Genomic DNA, 20,287 nt, shown 5'->3' on the forward strand with positions numbered 1-20,287 from the left:
TACCTGACAAGGAATTTCAGCTGTCTTTGGTTTGCCGGGCCAAAATGTTCTGGATGTTGTTGCCCTGCATACCTGACTTCTAGAACATTTAAGGCTGATTCTCCGACAACATTTGGTGTCAAACGAACCACAATACCAACTCTATTGAGAAATTGTGTATAATTTGACCCAATAACTGGAGATACAAAGAAGGCCATGTGCTTTCACATGTAGGTCTTTCCATAAATACACTCTTAATCTTCTGCTTAAGCTTATCAAATGGTGTATATGCCTTTTGAGCCTGGACACCTCTTCAATTTTAGTACTGCTACCAGAGTTGTGTGTGTTCAAGTAAAACACTTTCATGTGGGTTGCTTGAAATTTGGTATACATTCTCCAACCCTGTTGGTAGTGGTACTTATGGAACATTTCCATAAACTCATTATGTATCTGAAAGGACAATTTCTAGGCAAAATGTTTCTATATTTTTGCAGCATAGAAAGGTGTCACGGTTCTGCTAGTTGTCTTCTTCTAAACCATTAGCCCTAATGGGGCTGCATACTCTCTCAATAGTGCTGCATGAAGCTTAATTGATTGGAGAATACCCACCAAGTTTTGGGATATTTTGTTATGAGCTAATGATATAGAAGGGCTGTAAAAATGGCTATTAAATCCACCTTAACCACATGGTTACATTTATCTGTTTGCAGTCATTCTTCCATGACATATACGTATCTACTAACCCTGAGCACTGACAACCAATCGGGGATGAAGGGTGCTGCCATCCTGGCCAGGCTCCTCAGCCATCACACTGTTCCTCACACATTGGATCCTGCTACTCGGCAAGCTGCTGACATCAGGTTTCCCTCATCAATACCTGGCACAAGCCTACATCTTTTTTTTTTTTTTTTAAATTGAGTTTTTGCTTTTACAGAAGAACAACCAAGTACAAAACATTATTATACAAATCAGAGCTTTGGCACTACACCGACATTCTGTACAAATGAAAAACAAAACATATGTCAGCACATAGCATTACAAGTATTCGGCACTATAGAGATACACAGACAACGGATCACACCCAAGGGCATCATACAAGAGGATGAACAATACAGTGGTTCGCCAATCCCCAGAGAGGACAAATTGTAATTAGCCATCTAACCCACATTTCCTCACCCATTAGATACTGTTAGCAGATAGGCAGTGAGTGGACCCCAAATATCACGAGGCCTGGACACAGTTGGCAATTCCTCAGCATAGCACGTTAGTTGGTCCCGACAGTATGTCAGGTCCTGCAACCAGAGCTTAGTAGATGGCGCGGCCCTACTCCCCCCAACCCATGGACACTCTGCGTTTAGCGAGTAATAAGGATATAGCTACAAATTTCCTATGAGTTGACATGATGCTAGTTACAACACCCAAGAGACAGAGCTGCGGAGCACAAACTATGGTGAGCCCCACCATCTTCTACAGAATTTGCGTGACTGACCTCCAGTACTCATGTACCTTTATGCAGTCCCATGCTAAATGCTAGAAATTGGCACCTGAGGCGCCACAGAGCTTGCACTGGTCAGAATCCCCCAATCCATACTTATACAGCTGAGCTGGAGTATAATACAGTTGGTGTAAATATTTAAAATGCACCAGTCGCAGGTTCCCATTCGCTGTTAACTGGCTCGTCAGACGACAGCAGGTAGCCCATTCCTGTTCAGAGAGTGGTTCAGAGAGCACATCATTCCATTTAGACAACGCGGACATTTCCATTGCGGCCACTTCCCCTTGTGACGCATTATATAGTCTCGTGACTAACTTGGTTCTAGATGTGGTAACGTATATAAGTTGCAATGCTTCTAGTGTTAGTGGTTCTGCAGGAAATTGTGGATATAGCATACGCATAGCCGAGCGCAGCCTAGCGTTAACAAACAATTGCATGGGTTTGGCATTCCCCCCTATGGGTACAGTGTCTAAAGTTACAAACTGCCCCCCAGGAAACGCATCTGCCATGGTGATCAGAGCCATGTCACGAAGAGTTCCTAACGCACCAGCTTCTTGTGTGACAGAGAGCGCGGAGTGGTGCAACAAGGGCATGTCAAGGACATATAACGGCAACTTCCCTGCCCGCTTTCCCATATCACACCAGGCCCTAGCTGTAGTCTGGACAGTATCAAATTCCCCTTTCTCAAAGACTGTATATTTGTTAACTATCATAGCTTTAAGTGGCAAGGTGTGCACCGCACCAGCCTCCACTGCTACGTGCGGTATATAAGCTGGGTCATGCTGCCAATAATATGCATAATGTGCCTGCGCACAGAGATAGTATAAATGAAAGTCTGGCGCTGCAAACCCCCCTCGCTCATACAGAAGTGTAAGTGTTTACCATTTGAGACGAGGCTTTTTACCTCCCCACGCCAGCGTGATCAATAGAGAGCGGAGCTGACCAAACAAATGCTGTGTTAACTGCACCGGTATGTTTAAAAATGGATATAAAAAGCGCGGTAGTACTATCATCTTCGTGAGTGCTATGCGATCTGCAAAGGATAATGGTAGTTTAATCCACCTACTTATTTGCCCCTCAAGACGCGTGACGGCCGTACCATAGTTAGATTGTACAACCGTTTGGGGATCCCTATGAAGCTATATACCTAAATACTTCACAGTGTCCGTACACCAGGCTAAGGGATACACGAGGTCAACGCGGCATGGGCCATCCGTAAGGGGCAATATGAGCGATTTGGACCAGTTAATACCCAATCCAGAGAACCGCTCAAATCGTATATACTCCCGAATAAGTTGTGCAAGGTGTGTAGCGGGGTCACGGACATACAACACCATGTCGTCAGCATACATGGAGACCGCCAATGGACACTGATAAAACCGTAATGCCGCCGGTGCATGACGTTGCCTCTGAATACACGCCAATGGTTCGAGTATGAGCGCAAATAATAAAGGCGATAACGGCAGCCTTGCCGCGTACCACGCCTAATAGTAAAAGTCTCCGATAGGTGACCATTAACTCTCACACGAGCTAGTGGGTTAGTATAGAGTAGCTTGATCCAATTAGTAAAAATAAAAGGCACACCCATGCGAAGCAAGATTGCAAACATATAGGACCAGGAAGTAGAATCGAAGGCCTTTGCAGCATCTAGAAGCACCGCAACCGCCGGCAAGGTGGGCTTGAGTACATGCATTACAGCAAAGAGCGTTCTTAAATTATGGGCCGTAGAGCGAGTTGGGACGAACACAGATTGATCAGGGAGAACCATAACCGGAAGCAGCAACTTCAGCCTATTCGCTAATACCTTCGCTAAAATTTTAACATCAGTATTATTCAGCGACAATGGTCTATATGAGTCACACTTCTTCAGCGGTTTATCAGGCTTTAACAGCATAATCACGAGTGCCTCACGCAGAGTGGGCGGCAAGCATTGCATCTCGTATGCTTCCTCATATAACTGGAGAAGGTAGGGGGGAAGCAGATCTATATATTCTTTGTAGAATTCCGCCGGCAAGCCGTCGGTACCAGCAGACTTCCCATTCGGCAGCACGACAATTCCGTCCCGCTCAAGGTAAGGGGATGTATTAGGAACTCTTGCTGCCGCCGCGAAAGCCACACCAACGCCACATCATCTAAATATTGCGCAAGTTCCGCCTCATCTGCGGCTGGATGATGTGCATACATCTCCGCATAGTACTCCCCAAAGACTTTAAGGATATTGGGCGTATCGTAATGCGTGACATCGTCTGCAATGATCCCTTTGATCAGAGAGGTCTTGTGATGCGGCTTGACAATACGGCTGGCCAGTGCCCTGCCCGGCCTGCCAGCTTCGCCATAATACCAAGCAGTACTGCGACGCGACATATGCCTAATTTCTTGCTCCGCCACCCTGTTGTACTCTGTAATTTTAGTTCGTATACCCGCCAGTATAGTTCGGTCTGCTGTTTGCCCAGAACATAGTTCGAGATCACATAATTCTCTCTCCAGTGTAGCCATAGTGCGGCGCAGGGACTTTAGCACCCCAGCCTGCAAACCTATACCGGCCCCCCGTATAGTCACTTTAAATGCTTCCCAAAGCGCTCCAATAGTCTGAACCGATCCTGTGCTGTGCTGTGCAGGAAGTAGTCTGGGATAGCCTCACGAATGCCCTCACAAAAAACCTGATCCTGCAGAGAGGTCGATTGCAGTCGCCATTGGAATTGAGAGGGTATGTGAGAGGGCAGAGACATACTGAAGAGCACCGGGGAGTGGTCCGACAATGTCTGCGGTGGATGTTTAACCTGTACAGCCCACGTGGTGACATCTTGTGTGACTAGCCAGAAATCAATACGTGACCATGACTGACGAACATATGAGTGGCATGTACCTGCCCGGGAAGTTGGATGCCTCAACCGCCAGAGGTCCGTAAGCCCCAAAGACACCATACCATCGCACACAGACACCATGGCCTTCCTAGGGGGACGGTCTACCGACGACATTCTGTCCAATGCCGGATTTAGCACGGTGTTAAAATCACCACCACAAATAATGGCTGACGGAGGTAGTTTATATATCTTGCCCCATAAGGTGTCGTAAAAAGCAGGATCATCAGCATTTGGCCCATAAAGGTTCACAAGAATTATCGACGTGCCTTATAACGTACCGTGCACTCTAACATAACGCCCTGCATCATCCTCTTCTACATGTATAGGTACAAAGGTGATGCCCTTTTTTATAAGAATCATTACTCCCCGTGCATAAGAGGAGTAGGACGCCGCTAGCCTCACTCCCGCCCATCTTGCTGCAACAGTGATGGCAGTGCGTTTAGTAAGGTGAGTTTCTTGTAAGAAAGCGACATGTATATGATGACGATCAAGATAGGCCAACACCTGTCTCACTTTTTTGGGGTTATTGAGTCCTCTAACATTCCAACTCAACCACAATAGTGTGGACGTCTTGGAATCAGTCATGTCTTTCTAGAACAAAAAGTATATCCGTGCTATTGCCCAACTGAAAGAAGTAAGCATATAGCGTGCTCTGCCAATATACTGCATTTACAGCTCTAGGACTGCCAGAGCAATTCCCAACAGACCCCCCCCCCACCCACAGCAGCACAAAACAAATGCTGCGAAAACCCCAATCCAACACAAAAACACAGACACACAATTGCGTCTGTAAATCCTTGGAACCATCACAAGGAAATGTATAAAACCCCCTTACAATGGCGCTATAGAGCACCAGAACAAAAGGAAAAACATTGTGGGGAATACCCATATTGTGGGTCACTAGTAGCCATCAGCCCCCTGAGTTAACAGGGTGGGTCAAGACCAAAGTGATAGGCCAACCAACACGCAGCAGATCGACAGTCGATGCGCCCTCTGCACAGGATTCAAGACAAAAGCAATCATATAAGGCACACAACCTGCAATACACAAGTCTAACACAGTTAACAGGCGGCATATTACAATAGAGCCTAGCATGTGATACCTGAAAAGAACAGATAATGACTAAGAACCAAATGAGGCACTGATACTACTTGGCCACGCTATACAGTAGGCAACCTGATCCGTTAATAACAGTGCAACACAATGAAACTAACACTTCGAGGTCCAGGTGATCAGTCCTCGGAGTCCGAGCCAGCGCTCCTTACACGACTGGTCTCCTGCCGCTCAAGCTGTCGAATATAGTGAAGTGCGTCTTTGGGCATCGTGAAAATACGTGCCTTTCCCGCATGCTGGATTTTCAGACGGGCAGGGTAGAGCATGGCATACTGGATGTGGAGGGACTGCAATTTCTTTTTTACAGCTTGAAACTCTTGACGCGCCTGCTGCACGGCCACAGTAAAATCTGGAAAGATTTCAACCTTCATTCCCTGATATTCAAGAGCGCCCCTCTCCCTGGCTCACTTTTTGTCCAACATGAATAGTGTCTGTCAGGCTAAGCAAAGGTCAGTATAACAAACACTTGTCATGTTTAAGTCACTGCCAGAAGTTAGACATGCGCAGGCTCCTTGCTGCCTGAGCTGAAGTCTGACGAGCTGAAGATGGCACAGCTCCTGTTGGTGTTTTCTCTTCAGCATGGCAAAGCAACTTGAGGCCCTCCCACTCTTGACAAAGTGGAGTGTCACTAATTGGCTCAGAACTGGGCGCTTCAGTTTTAAGTCCTGAAGTGCCCAGGTCTGAGTGTCAATCAATGACACCTCGTCACGGAGTGGGGTGGGGTCAGCAACTCTCACTGACCCCATCTCCCTCTGTGACAAGGTAGGGTCAAGCCAATGAGAGAAGGCAGCAGTGCCAACATTCCTGGGACCTCCGAGACAGAGCTGCAGCAGGTAGGTGTGATTTATTATTATATATATTTTTTTTATGTTTTGTGCGTGTATTTATGTGTAAGTGTTGTGAATGGATGTGTTTGGTAAGCACCAGTGTGAAGGCATTGGTGTGAGTGTGTGCGTGTGTCCCGTCCACCCCCTCCCTGCTAAAATTATCAGCTGCCACTGCTTTTAATCAGTTGGACAAATTATAAAAAGGGCTGCATGACTACTGTTAGTAGAAGAGCACTGCACAAATGTCAATGACAAAACAGTACATCTTGGAGGTGGTTACGGAGACCCCTTGCGAACACTTAGAGGGTTTTTTCTTTTTCCACCAAGGCATTTTGATCACCATCAATACCACTGGAATTGCGGTGTTTCATTGCTCAACTGGTTGTTGCTGTTCTCCATTTTATTTTTAAAGGACTTTACTGCCATTAATCATTACCCCATGTCTACAGGGAACCTCGTATAGAAGTGTATATTATGTTCTTCAGTGTTTTTCTAACTCCATGAGTTTGTTGAAAGAGCATTAAAGCTGTGTGTATTTGAACTTTGAAAGTGTGTTCAATTTGGAGTTAATAGATGTTTTCTGGAACGCATTGCTTTCAAATCTTTCAAAACTTGTGATTGCACTGATTCATCTTTTCTGACAGTGGCACCAAATCACAGTCTCTTTCCCTTTGACGTTATTTTGATAATTATCCTAGACTAGTCTGTTGACACTGGATTTGTTAATTTCTACAGTGAATGGGAAGAAGGTTAATGGCATCTAAAATTTCCTTTTTGGGGGTTCCAGTCATCATTTCGACTTAATACTCTAGCTTGCTTTAACCTTGTCGCTGATCTAATTATGATATGGCAGGAGTAATTTTAACATTTAATGTACAGCTAGGATGAAGCATTGAATTCAATCTTGCAGGTAAGTTATATTTCCCTTTGCTCAGTGTATTCCACCATTTTAATCCCTAAGCCAAAATACAGTTTCTCATTTGATTGTGAGTTTCATTATGTGGTAATATCATTATATTGGTCTTAATCACCACAGTGCATTGTCGACCAACCATAATGCACCACAATGTTATGCTTTAATCTTGTGCCGTGCCAATTCGGAAAACCCTTCCTTGTCTCTGTAACTTGACAATTAAGAGACACATTGAGAAGAAACCTCACTCAGCTTTTGACTTTACTGAAATGCAGAGCAAATAAACTGTCTTTCTTTTCTCTTTAGATTCAAATAGATTAGAACGACAACTTGAAGACACAGTTTCCCTTAGGCAACAATATGAGGATTCAAGCACTAAACTTAAAGGTCTTGAAAAGCATTGCAAAACTCTGAAACAAGAAAAAGATGATATTCATAAGGTATGTTAAACATACGACTGTGGGCTATTCTTGTTAAGTTGACTATCATTAGTGACTGTCATCCTTTCATAGGTCACGTAACAACAAAATGGTTTGCTGTGTGGTAATACTTACAGTCAGGTCTTTTTTTATGGCATCTTAGTGTATGCCCTACAAGCAAACAGCCCCTTACTGGTAGAAAGACTTTCTAACCAAAAGAGATGATAGCGTGGCTAAAAGTAAAGGTACAGAGCCAGTCAATCACATGTGCTTTGAAATTCTTTTCCAGACAATAGATGTCTTTTTCAGACTAGTCTTTTTCGGGCTAGTCGTTTTCACAACCCAGTTGCTAGCCTATCACTCGAGATTACCCAAGAGCAAGTCCAATCCAACACCAGACATAAAACCTTTAATCTATCCATAATAGTACAGTCTCCAATGGACCTGAGCGTTGTTCAGCATGAAGCTGTGTCCTTTCTTGGTGTGTTTGGTTACAGAGGGCCCAGCCTCCTGGACAGATGTTCACGGGAGCTGGGAATATGCAGCGACCATTTGTGTCTGGTTAGACCAACTCCCAAAGGGATTCTCTTCAAATGGCTATTGTCTCTTACTACTTGTGCTTTCCCTGTCCAGTCTGTTGTAGGCGACACAGTGACAACTCATCCCTTCTTAGCACTGCCCATGTTAACCTACATCTTGTATTGATGACAAGTTATGAAGTAGAAATGTTACTGAAACATTCAGAAGTCAGGAGAATTAACCCATCTGATAGGGGCTTACGGAAGAGGACTGCAAAGCAGAACTTCTCATCTGTCTCCACAAATGGCTGGTTAGTTGAAATTTGACATACACTTGCAAAGTGGAACTGACAGGAGTGAGAGGTGGGTATCTCAATTAGTAAGGTGCCTAACACCTTTTTATTAAATCCTATGTTACAGTTAATTGATATGCTAAATTATTTTGAGGCACCTCAAATAAATATTCAGAGAAAAACAACCTACTGGACTCAGCAGTGCAAGTTAAAACAGGTTAGCAGCTTTCCCTTTTTCCACCCAAAATAGTGCCGTGCAAAACATTCTGCCTTTTCACAGAAATTATTGCATTTTGTTTTGAAATGTAGAAAGTTCTTAACCCTCTTAAATGGTCATTGGTTTGTCACTTAAGAAGGTCGTTTCTCTGAGCGTGGTAATTTGAAGATCTGGTTTGTAAGTAGCTGCAATTAACAGAGCACTGCTTTTTTATTGTTTTTGACAGGAGCTTATGTCTGATAGTCTTCTAGACGCATATCCCTTACCTTAGAATTATCCCAAGGCATCAAACTGGATCCGTAAATGTTTCGGGAGCAATACCCTTGCACGCAGCCTATATATGCGCCACCCAGACTTGTGTTAAGATTCCAGGTTGAGTTCCTCAAGCCTTGGACATCCCCAGCATTATGTGCTTCAAGTCCTGAATGGCGGTAGATCATCCTTGACTTTATTACTGACGCCCTAAATTCATGTCTTTCTGCAACAGCCAGCTCTTTCCATTATTGTTGGTCCACAATCACAAATGAGACCTCTGAACTAATGATGAAGTCACTCAATTAGCTATTCTAAATATTAGAATTGTCACCTTTTTGTCCCAAAATTTTCTTGCCAGTGTCTGAAAAGAAACCTATTTTACTGTCAGATACAAGCTTTTCATTTTGGATAAGAAAGACCAATGTCCCCAAATAAAAACTTGACATACATACATCAAAACATTTACAAGAGCAAAGCTATAATTCCAGCTTTTCGTCTTCAGTAAATCCAGGTTTGTCACATAGGCAGGTTCTGTCTTTCATGACCATTTATAATCAAGTACTGGGCATATCCATCAAATGTAAGTGATTTCCATCTCAATTAAGCCAGGGATATCTAGAAATCTTGAATGCCCAAAATTTGTCCTTAATGGGCCTTTGTTCTAACAGAATGGCAGGAATGCGTTCAGGAAAGTCCACAATTTGAGAATTGGCAACTGTTATGCCAGGGGTAGCCACAATACTGCAAAAAATGCCCTTAATCTATCAGATATTGGCCACTGTTATGACCGTGATGGGAAAAATGTCATTTGAGAGCACCGTTAGGAATGTATTATCTTCTAGGCCTGCCATGACTAACAAAGCATTTATTCACACAACTGACACCCATTATCCAAGGCCAATTTGCCTAGAACTAGCCAGATGGTCACTGTGTGCCAGGACCACCATTGGCCAGCAGTATCAGTCTTTCTCTTTGGAAGAGAAAAAACACCCACTCACTCTCTTTCAGATTTTTTTTTTTTTAAACCGTTTTTATTGCAGAACAATATGATAAGCAGCTTACATACATAATGACCCTGCACCGCCAATGCCAGTGCCGTTTCCTTACGTGGCCATAAGGCGTCCGTACACAGCTTGTGAGCCCACATCCCAGAGGCCGGGCAGCGGTAACATGTAGGTCATTATACTGAACCATATTTCAACCTGTACATTTGCTGATAACATGATAGGGTGTCTGCGTTCCGCTTTGAAGTTTCCTCCCCCCTTCTCCCCCACCCCGTCACTCCCCCTCCCCAGTCCCTATCCCCCAGCCCCCTCCCCCTCCAGTGCCCTCACCTACGACTGTTCCTCACTCTCTTTCTCATAGGTGCACACACATTTTTCTCACTGGAGAGGGGATGAGGTCAAGGATACTGAACTAAGTTTACTGACAGTGGAAGGTGATTTGTCACCCTTAACGCCAAAAACACTTTAGCTTGGCCTGCCTCACAGTTGCTTCACAGAAGCACACTTGGCATGCATGATTTGGGTGCCATTACAGGAGCCCAGCATTGTTAGCTCAGTGTTTGGCTGTGCACTGCTTTGCTGCTACAGCCTCAGCTGTAGGTTTAGAGCAGACCACTCTGCTAGTTGCTTCCTCCTCCCACCTCCTGTACTGGTATGGCTCCTTCCCTGTGGGTGCACTGTCTGTGTGGGCAATATGGACCTTCAGTAATATTCTACTTGGGCTAAGGATAATTGGTTTGTCCAAGTAGCAAAGAAATGCATTTGCTGCAACCTAGTGCTGGGATAACTTCAAACAGCAGTCAGAACAAGGTATGTTGATTAAACATACCACAGGTTGGCATTTCACATATGTACAGATAAATCACTTGAACATTTTGCCTGAAAACAGTGCAGACAAGCCAGAAATATGGCAGACCTTTGTGAGAACCATCAGAAATGTAATTGAGACTTGGACACCTGACCTAAGTATGACATTCTGGGCAAATTACTCTCCCACTTACATCTCAGTTTCACTCTCTCAGTTCAAAATCTGGCAATGCTTGCAACACGTAGCTCTCCAGTATAAAGTAGTGTACAAACACAGGGCCCCTATAAGTTAGCTTGAAGAAGCCTTCACAAAGATATGGTTGTGATTACTCTAGTGCATTTGTTTTTAAAAACGAGCAGAGACATCAAAGTAATTGACATCAGAAGAATGAAATGCACATAATTTCACTAAGATCGCGATGTCATAGCAGCTGCAAATATGTATTTCATTTGATGTTCAAATGGAGGAATACAATAGTAATTTTCATCTATTTACTTGCAGCAATTTAATGAAGCTCTGGACAGGTTAAAATCTCAGACCAAAGAATTGAAGGATGCTCATCAGCAAAGAAAACTTGCAATGCAAGAGTTTTCTGAGCTGAATGAGAGGATGGCAGACCTGCGCTCTCAAAAGCAAAAGCTTTCTCGACAGCTTCGTGACAAAGAGGAAGAGGTGGAGGTTGCCATGCAAAAGGTTGACGGGATGCGACAGGAAATCCGCAGATCTGAGAAAGCCAGAAAAGAGGTAAAAATGTGGAAAACGTTGTAGAGCTATGTTGATTATTATAACAATTATTAATACTGTTTGATTGCTGTTAGAGATTTTAATTCCCTTGATAAAATTACCTTTCACATTTGACAGCAATGCAAGGATACATTTGGTAGCCACTTAAAGTGCGATTAGCTTAAACCTTTGCTGCCTTTTATTATCACACTGCCTACTTATTGAGTGAGTGAAAAAGAGAGTGGGGAACTCAATAGACCCTTGGAGGCTGTTTATAGTTGAGTGAGGCTGTCCATGCTCTGGAAAAGGATATAATTGCTTGAAACTTTGGAAATGGAAGATAGTTAATTCTGTTTTCCAACTACTGTTAATATGACAAACCCTCACCTACTCAATGTGTATGAGAGTCAAGGCTGCTTAGTTCTTTTGTTATCTAGACTACATGTTGCCCGTAGTACAGAACATGAGGTATGGAATCAGTTTAATCAGAACCCAATCATCCTTGACAAAGGACAGAGTTGAATTTACATTTATTATGTGTGTATCATCTTTAAGGTCAGCTATTTCTGGTAACCGGCAGGGACTATACTCAATTGGCTCTGGCTTCACAGTTCTTAGAGAAACTGAAATTGCAAGTGGAGCCCACATTATGTTTGTCTTTAATTATATTGTGGTAGCAGGACTGCTCTTCTACTTTCCCAGGGAGTGAGTCTCATAAGAGCTGGGTATTCAGCTTAGAGAGGGCGATAAGTCCCTGCTAAGAGATCATTGTGCCAAATAGATTTACTATGGAGGAGGCAGTTTAGGTGATTCTGGAACCCCATGGAGACTGTGTGAAGAGATTTCGTCTGCACATTCTGAAATTTCAGTAGCCAACACTTGAGTTAAATAATTTGGGCCTGATTCACAATGGTAAATGTACACTTTTGTGTTAGTTTAATTTTTTTTTGATGTTCACGAACTCAGTTTAGTTTGACTAATTGTAATTATGTGACTGCAAAGACATAAAATGATTGGCCTGTCCTATCTTTTTATGTGCAGAGTTCTCCATCCGGACTGGGGAGTCTTACAGTTGTATTATTACTATTAGTAAAATTAAACTTGGAGTTAGTGAATACCAGAAAATGGTCAACTTTGCTCATGAGTATACGTTAATCTTAGTGAATTGTGCCCTTTTTGTACTGAAATACAACTGGGAAGAATGAGACACAGCCGCTATGCAGCAACACCTGGGCTAAATCACCCTTGTTAGGCAGAGTAGAATCTTGAACCACTGAGAACTCTGTATTGAAGATTAGACACTTTGAGAGATAGAGAGACACGTAAGGGTAGTACGGGTCTGACTCGCCAACCCAATGCTGCAGCTTTGCAGAATGCCCAAACTCAAAGGTACAAAAATGTGTGTCTGCCTTATTCTTTTGTAGCCCTGATTGATAGCAAACAAGTTATGTGAAACAATTATAGTAACGGTTTTGGGTATCTTTTATTACAAATATCTTAATAAGAGCATTATTGTCTTGTTTCCTGGCCTGACATAGTCAGTGATTCATAAGCCTTTGGGTTATTGTTTACTTTAATGCTGGTAGTGCCTATATTGTTGTAGACCTTGTGTCGGCTGAGTTGTGCTGTTGAGGCATAACTATTTGTCTTGTTGAAACTTTTCATGCCATTAACGGGACATTGTTTTTGAAGAAGATCCCCTCAGTCTTTGCAATTCATAAGGTATTATTACTTGAAATGTTTGTCTGTCAGATTAATGTTATGGAGCCTCGTTTCAAGGTCTTTGAGGATATCACTTTTATAGAGGGTTACTTTACGAGCCCCATGGAAAGGAGGCGCTTGAAGTAATTCTGTTTCTTGACCCTAGAGCACAAATGAATAATTTCTCTTCCAGGGGATCCTCATCAATAGTCATAAGCACTGAATATTCCCGCCCATGTGCGGGGACCCCGGAAATAATAAAATTATATATGTAAAAAACATACATATATACAGCTCTGTATATGTATAAACATATATCATTTTTTCCAAGCAAATGCAGCTCCCATAAAAGGCTAGGCAATGTAAATATACACATCCAATAACACACATATATATATATATATATATATATATAAATAAAGGTATAACAATACACCTAAATCTCTTTTTTTTTTTTTTTTTTTTTTAATGAGGTAAACACTCATGAGAAAGCAAAAAATAAAGAGAACAAACTGTGGAAAAACACAGATGTACAACACATTGCCAGCCTGCAGGCTGCATTGCAATATAATACCATAGAGACTAAAAAGCCCTGTACAGGTAAAAACTGGCACCGTGCCTTTAAGGCAGCCCTGACTTCCATATCCCATCATGCCTCAGGGGTGACAGTTAGGTCAGTTGTTCTTTCCGGCTCCTTCAGTCAGGACCCTGGAATTCAGCTCTCTTCTTTTTTGACTCTTTAGTCAAGAATTATTACAACTTTAAGTTTTTTTTGGACTTCTTCTTACAACTTCTGTGAGGAAGTCAGTATCCTGTGTTTTTCTGACTGATTTTTCAGCCGTTTTGTCAGAAAAATGCCTTCTTTATTTGTTCCATGCCCATCTTGTGGAAAAAAGAAGGCTGCGTCAGACACACATGAGGTGTGTATCATCTGTCTGCCGGACTCTCACTCTCCAGCAACATGTCGTCATTGTGAAGACCTTTCCAAAAGGACTTTAAAGGAGAGGGAGAGGATTAGGCTGTATGGCCTAGCAGAACGGTCGACGTCGAGGCAGTTGGTCCCTGTTTGCTCCCCATCGACGTCGGGCTCGGCGTCGAAGACTCCAGCGGCGGGATCGTCGCGGAGAGGTGAGGAGTCAAGGGGAAGTCATGCTGCAAAGAGAAAATCGTCGTCGACTTTAGATTCAGCGTCGAAGCGGATGCGTTCGACGTCGACGGCATCTAAAAGCTCGGCGTCGAGGTCTCGGCGCCACAGTTCAACGTCGAAAAAGCATCTGTCGACGTCAAGAGAAGATCGATCGACGTCTGCACAGAGATATCGTTCGTCGTCGAAAGAAAGACATCGTTCGACGTCGAGGTCGGCGAGACATCATTCGACGTCGCGAGAAGTACGTAGGCGATCTCCACAGTCGACGTCGAGACCAAGATCGCCGTCAAGATCAAGATCGCCGTCGAGGAAACATCGTTCGACGGCGAAGAGGCTTTCGACGTCGTCGGAGCATTCGACGTCGAGACAAAAGTCTCCGTCAGGAGTGACGTCGGGGCAGACGCCTCCGTCAGGGCCGACGTCGAGGCAGGAGCCTCCGTCGGAGTCGACGTCGAGGCAGAGGCCTCCGTCGGAGTCGACGTCGAGGCAGAGGCCTCCGTCGGAGTCGACGTCGAGGCAGGTGCCTCCGTCGGAGTCGACGTCGAGGCAGGTGCCTCCGTCGGAGTCGACGTCGAGGCAGGTGCCTCCGTCCTCACAGGTCTCCAAAGCTTTGGTGAGGTACATGAAGCCTCCGTCGAAGATAATCTCGACGTCGAGACAAGAAGCTCGGAGCCTCGAAGATTCGAGTCAAAGATCTCCGGTGATAGGCCTATCACCGTCGAGGCAGCCCTCTGTTGAGGGTACGCAGGAGGTGTCGCATATTCGCCTCACGATTCGACCAGTCTCAAGGCGAAAATCTCCTCATAGACTGATATATACGACTCCTGAGTCACCGCGTCTCATATCTATCTCGCCTTCAGGATCAGAGGGCTCAGGTTCAAGATCAGAATCACCAGAGCTTGTGCATCAATCTCCAGTACCTGCAAGAGAAAGTTCGCAGGAGGAGGACAATGCTGTACCTCAGAGTCCCGTAAGGGAGATGCCTCAGAACCCTGCTGTACCAGACGCAATAAAGGCATCGCTAACAAGAATAAGGGGCGTGGTATTCCCAGCGACACCGATCAGACCAAGATCTCGAGAAAGAGAATCCCGAAGTCACTCTCGAGCACCAAGAAGGCGATCCAGGTCTGCCTCCCTCAGAAGAGAGTCGACCAGATCAGAGAGAAGGCGCCGTAGGACCCCTTCTACCTCCCCTTCTTCCAGATCATCCAAAAGGGATTATTCACCGACACTCTCGGAGACGCCACCCTCTCGGGTATCTCCGGTAGATGATATTTCTACATTTCAAGAAGTGTTGTGTAGAGGAGCTACAAAATTAAATATCCCTATGCCGGTTCAGGAGACCACCGCATCCATAATTTTTGAAACTCTTCATGAACGCACAGTGACACGCCCGTTATTGCCATTAGTCCCCGGTTTGCTACAACCGGTAATGGATATCTTTCTCACGCCAGCAACCACCAAAACGGCGCCGGCGAGAATTCTAAAAAAGTACCGTCCAGCTCCGGAGGATCCGCTATTCCTTAAAACAGATCCTCCACCGGACTCTGTCATCACCGCCGCTGCCAGAAAGACGCATGCAGTAGCTGGATCTTCAACGGTGCCACCAGATAAGGACAGTAAAACGCAAGACTCCTGGGGGAGGAAAGTTTGCGGCTCAGCATCCTCAAGCTTGAAGGTGGCAAGTGCCTCGGCGCTTCTGGGGCGCTATGATAGGTCACTATGGGACTCTCTTCAGAGGTTCATTGAAAAAGTTCCATCAGAGGACAGACGGGACTTTGAAGAGATTTTGCATGAGGGGAGTCTGGTTTCTAACCAGATCATAAGTGCAGCGGCGGATGGGGCAACACTGGCAGCGCATGAATATGCACATGGAGTCACAGCCAGAAGAACATCCTGGGTTAGATTGACGGCCTTGAAACCGGAAGCGCAGGCAAGAATTTTAAATCTGCCTTTCTCCGGTAGTTCTCTTTTTGGGTCCCATGCAGACGAGGAAATGGCCCGTATGAAAGCAGAGCTGGAGACCATGAAAGCAGTCGGGCTTGAAAAGATGAAAGAGTTTCGACGCCGCAAGGGAAATGACAGGCGCAATTACCAACAGAGGGTTCAAACCCCTCATTGGCAAAAGAACCAGGACCAGCAAGGTCAAAAGAAACAGCAATACCAGTCCCGCAAGCCATCCAGGGGACGAGGTAACAACAGGCAGTCTAATGCTGGAAACAAAGCACCGGGGAAGCAATGAGAAACCGCTTCCTCCGATGCTGTCCACCGCTCCGGTGGGAGGAAGTGTTGCGCATCATCTTCCAGAGTGGCAGACAATCACAAAGGACAAGTGGGTACTCAATATACTGCGTCATGGGTACTCGCTTCGTTTCAGAAGTCACCCCCCATCGATTCCTCCTGTCAAGTCATCCCAGCATCTAAAGCAGCTCATCTCGCTGGAAGCTCAGTCCCTGTGGCACTGGATCCTAGCAAGGAACATCTCATTGAAAGCGGTGCACCTACCAGGAGAACTCAACGTGCAAGCAGACTTGCTCAGTCGGCATTTTCAAGAGCCAGAGGACTGGGTAATCAACGACGAAGTGTTAGAAGACATCTTCGGGGAATGGGGGCGCCCGCAAGTGGACCTCTTCGCGGACGAGCAAAACACAAAATGCCGAGGCTTCGCCTCAAGATACCATCGACCAGGATCCCTAGGGAATGCCCTTTTGATCAATTGGTCAATGACATTTGTGTACGCTTTTCCGCCTCTCCCACTAATTCCCAAGGTGGTGACCAAGCTACAGAATTCATCTGCCAAGATGATACTCATAGCACCGGACTGGCCGAGGCAGTGGTGGTACACGGATCTCCTACACATGTCGATCCGCCCCCACAAGCGGCTGCCGTGCAGGCCGGACTTGTTATCCAAGATGCAGGGGAAGATTTACCATCCCAGCCTTCCCTCGCTGAGCTTAACAGCATGGCTCCTGAAGTCCTCCAGTATGGCCATCTGAACCTCCCTCAAGAGTGTATGTCCATACTGAAGGAAGCCAGGAGGCCTTCGACAAGACACTCCTACTTCTGTAAGTGGAAAAGATTTTATATATGGTGTGCTCAGCATCATTATGATCCCACTAAATGCCAGGAGGATGTAATTTTGCCCTATCTTCTACATTTAGCAAGGGCAGGGTTGAAATTTTCATCCATAAAGGTTCACCTAGCAGCCATAACAGCATACAGGCGTTCGCCTTCACAGCAGTCATTTTTTAAAGTGCAGGTAGTGAAGGATTTCTTGCAAGGACTCAAGAAAGTCTATCCCCCTGTTAGACCTCCCTCTCCTTCCTGGGAGCTAAACTTGGTTCTGTCGAAGCTCATGGGTTCGCCTTTTGAGCCTATTCATAAGGCTACCCTACAGCACCTCACATGGAAGACAGCATTTTTAATAGCCATCACTTCAGCACGGAGGGTCAGTGAGATACAGGCCCTCTGTTCTAAAGAACCCTACACTGTTTTTCATCTAAATAGGGTGGTGATGAGAACTCACCCTTCGTTCCTACCCAAGGTGGTATCGGAGTTTCATGTAAACCAAGCCATCTCCTTACCAACCTTTTTTCCCAACCCCTCCTCTCCGGCAGAGAGGGCGTTGCATTCTCTGGATGTCAGAAGGGTCCTAAAATTCTACCTAGATAGGACTAAGAATGTCAGGAAATCTGATCAATTGTTTGTGAACTATGGGGTTGTCCGTATGGGCTTTGCGGCTTCCAAACGTTCCATTGCTAGGTGGATTGTTTCAAGTATTACATTGGCCTACCAACTGGCTCAGAAACCATTGGGGGCGCGCCCTAAAGCGCATTCGACAAGAGGAAAAGCGGCTACCGCGGCTTTTCTCAATAATGTCCCACTCTCCGAGATCTGCAAGGCAGCCACTTGGAGATCTGTCCACACTTTTACCAGGCACTATTGTCTGGATTCGGACACCAGAGCAGACACTCAAGTAGGACAAGCCTCCTTGAGGAATCTGTTCCATGCATAATCATTTTCATGATTCTCTTTCTCCATGGGTGATACAACCTTAGTTTCATTTGCCTGCAGGTGGAAGGGGAGCTTGCTACTCTATTCAGTGCTTATGACTATTGATGAGGATCCCCTGGAAGAGAAGGGTAAGTTACTTACCTGTAATCCTAGTTCTCTTCCAGGGGTATCCTCATCAAAGTCATAAGCAACCCACCCACCTCCCCAGGCAAGTGAGAAGAAGTGTATTATTCATTATGGAAAGGATATATCTTTGTGTTTAGGACTACGGTCCCGCAAAGAACAACTGACCTAACTGTCACCCCTGAGGCATGATGGGATATGGAAGTCAGGGCTGCCTTAAAGGCACGGTGCCAGTTTTTACCTGTACAGGGCTTTTTAGTCTCTATGGTATTATATTGCAATGCAGCCTGCAGGCTGGCAATGTGTTGTACATCTGTGTTTTTCCACAGTTTGTTCTCTTTATTTTTTGCTTTCTCATGAGTGTTTACCTCATTAAAAAAAAAAAAGAGATTTAGGTGTATTGTTATACCTTTATTTATATATATATATATATATATATATATATATATGTGTGTTATTGGATGTGTATATTTACATTGCCTAGCCTTTTATGGGAGCTGCATTTGCTTGGAAAAAATGATATATGTTTATACATATACAGAGCTGTATATATGTATGTTTTTTACATATATAATTTTATTATTTCCGGGGTCCCCGCACATGGGCGGGAATATTCAGTGCTTATGACTTTGATGAGGATACCCCTGGAAGAGAACTAGGATTACAGGTAAGTAACTTACCCATACAAACAAACACGGGACAAACCCCTAAGGGTCCAGCTGGAAGCACAGAGACCTAGCAAAAGAGCAAAATTTCACTGTAATAACGGAATAGGGATTGCCTATTAGTATTTAGGAGTCAACCACTATACAACACACATACAGTTATACACCAATTAGGACAAAATAGTATATTTACTAAACTACTAGGAGCTCAAGATGATTACAAGGTGAGCAACAGACAATTGCTTTAAGTTAACATACCCAGGTAAGGCAGAAAAAGAAATTGCAGTGCAGGACTAGCAACACAAAATATTAAAGCTGTAGACTAAAGAGCAGCCGGACAAGCACACGAAGTCTAATTACTGTAGCAAGGTGAAGCTGAAGGATGAAAAGAGCAGGACGAGCGCAAGGAGGCAAGAAGATTCAACGAGCAAGGGAAAGCAAAGTGGCATTGTAAAGCTGGAGGTTAAATACCTCATGATAAGCTCAGAGAGCATATTAGTTGTAAAATTCAAAATGCATGGACTCTAGTTTAAACAAACTGCAAGAGGGAGCAAAATAGGATGGGCGATTAAAGCAGGGGGCAAAAAATTAGACTGAGGCTCAGATAAAGTGACTTAAGCTAGAAACTGCAAATTAGGTTGCAAAACACAGAGAAAACTGAACTGGAGTTACAGCTGACTGTTGGTTAAGGACAGGAGAGAGAGGAAAGCAAAGCGTCATACGGATCTGAGCAAAATCTGCACCAAGGGTCACAGGTATAGTGAATGAATAAATGAAATTTGCTTTATTCGGTTTTCATTTTGACACGTAAAAAAACATAAAAGCACAATTTACAGTAACATTTCATAGTTATATGTACAATAATCATTAAAGGGATTTAAATAGGGAAGTTAACACGGTTATACAGTAATGATTCATATTTGTTTACACATTGATCATAAAAGAAGTTATAATCATATATTAATGTACAGTTACATAACACCATTTTATACGTGATAGTAAAATTAATTTTAAAAGATTTAAAACTTATAAATTAAAACCTCATATCTCAGGCACACTTTATTATAAAACAGGTTTCAGAGAAGCTTTCTACATCTAATAATAAAAAAATTGAGCTATGTGTCAACTAAAGCAGTCATTATCCAAAAGCTGCAGTGCAAGATAGGCTGGGTGACATTGCCTTATACCCCATATTTTCAATAGTGGTTT

The 20,287-nt window shown here is 44.2% G+C and overlaps 1 protein-coding gene across 2 annotated transcripts in view; it reads left to right on the plus strand.

Annotated features, from left to right (window-relative positions):
• CDC42BPB (CDC42 binding protein kinase beta) overlaps window positions 1-20,287 on the plus strand; it is a 1,057,701-nt gene that overhangs the window by 436,248 nt on the left and 601,166 nt on the right. For both annotated transcript variants that reach the window (XM_085626326.1, XM_085626327.1), the window contains exons 12-13: window positions 7,498-7,631; window positions 11,207-11,449. In XM_085626326.1, coding sequence (XP_085482452.1) covers window positions 7,498-7,631; window positions 11,207-11,449 — 377 coding nt within the window. The remainder of the gene's footprint in view (window positions 1-7,497; window positions 7,632-11,206; window positions 11,450-20,287) is intronic.

Source organism: Triturus cristatus, chromosome 9 (assembly GCF_964204655.1).
Source record: "Triturus cristatus chromosome 9, aTriCri1.1, whole genome shotgun sequence".
In the NCBI taxonomy this organism is placed as follows: Eukaryota; Metazoa; Chordata; class Amphibia; order Caudata; family Salamandridae; genus Triturus; species Triturus cristatus.